Raw genomic sequence first — 995 nt, forward strand, 5'->3', positions numbered from 1 at the left:
ATCTGTGCATTTGATGCTTCGACAAATTAACGGCATTTGTCTTGGTCTGACAGATTAAAGTTAGTTCTGCAGTAAATATTTATGTGATGTCCTGTAGTTGTACGGACTCCAAAAATCACTCACCTGTCCTGAGGAAATATAAGCAGTTGCTCTGAGTTGTACAGCTCCTGCAGGACATTTGAGAGGAACTGGCCCCACCAGCGTTCGCCTCCACAGAGCTGAACTAGCAGAAGGCCAGCGTGAAGGCGAATCTTGGGTGTCCCACTGATACATAGATGCTTGAAGAGCTCCTCACAGGCCTGCGCATGGAAGATATTCTGGAGAACTGAGGGCACCGAGTGACCTAAATAAACAAGAGATTTGTCGTTTACGTTATGTCGACATTATTATCACATTATTTAACTATCAGCAGATGCCAACAGATCTCTGCTAACCATTGTTGGAGTGCAGCAGGCTAAGCAACGTGTCCAGCAGGTATCGAATGATGGTCCTCAGCTGCTCTGTGGATGAGCCGAGAACCAGCTCCTGGGCCTCTGGACCGCTGGCTGTGAGTAGTGACTTGCGGCTGGCGCCCAGCGACACACGTAGTCGCTGCACGGCGTGGTGAGCCAGGTTCAGTTGCAGCTGTAGCTGTATGCAATCCTGGTAAGCTGAAAAAACACGCTGGTCCTCCTCCACCACCTTGTCTGGTTTCCGTAAGAAGTACTGAGCGTTGTTAGCGCTGTTAAGCGGCGGCAAGTCTATGTTTTGTAGAAGGGTCTCCAGTCGATGACAGGCCAGATTGTATCTGGTAAAAAATAAATTAAAAAAAGAGAAAAAAAATGGGATTTTGGTAGATGTGCTATTGCAAAATCTCTGAAAATAATGTAAATCTAAATTCCTTTGTCAGTCCCCACCATATGATTAAATATGGTGTTAAATAATCATGTATGATCATATGTATATGTATATGTTATACATATTTATCTATATCTTATACTCTATTTATATATATA

General features: G+C 43.9%; 1 protein-coding gene across 1 annotated transcript; it reads right to left on the reverse strand.

Annotated features, from left to right (window-relative positions):
• Window positions 1–36: 36 nt before the first annotated feature.
• LOC112486639 (baculoviral IAP repeat-containing protein 6-like) lies at window positions 37–880 on the reverse strand (the record flags this gene model as incomplete). The annotated part of the gene is made up of 2 exons (XM_025053974.1): window positions 37–343; window positions 435–880. Coding segments are annotated over 2 exons (670 nt in total), but the record flags the coding sequence as incomplete, so codon positions are not given.
• Between the last annotated feature and the right edge of the window lie 115 nt (window positions 881–995).

This window comes from Cynoglossus semilaevis, unplaced genomic scaffold, assembly GCF_000523025.1.
Source record: "Cynoglossus semilaevis isolate Cse_v1.0 unplaced genomic scaffold, Cse_v1.0 C19115518, whole genome shotgun sequence".
Taxonomy (NCBI): Eukaryota; Metazoa; Chordata; class Actinopteri; order Pleuronectiformes; family Cynoglossidae; genus Cynoglossus; species Cynoglossus semilaevis.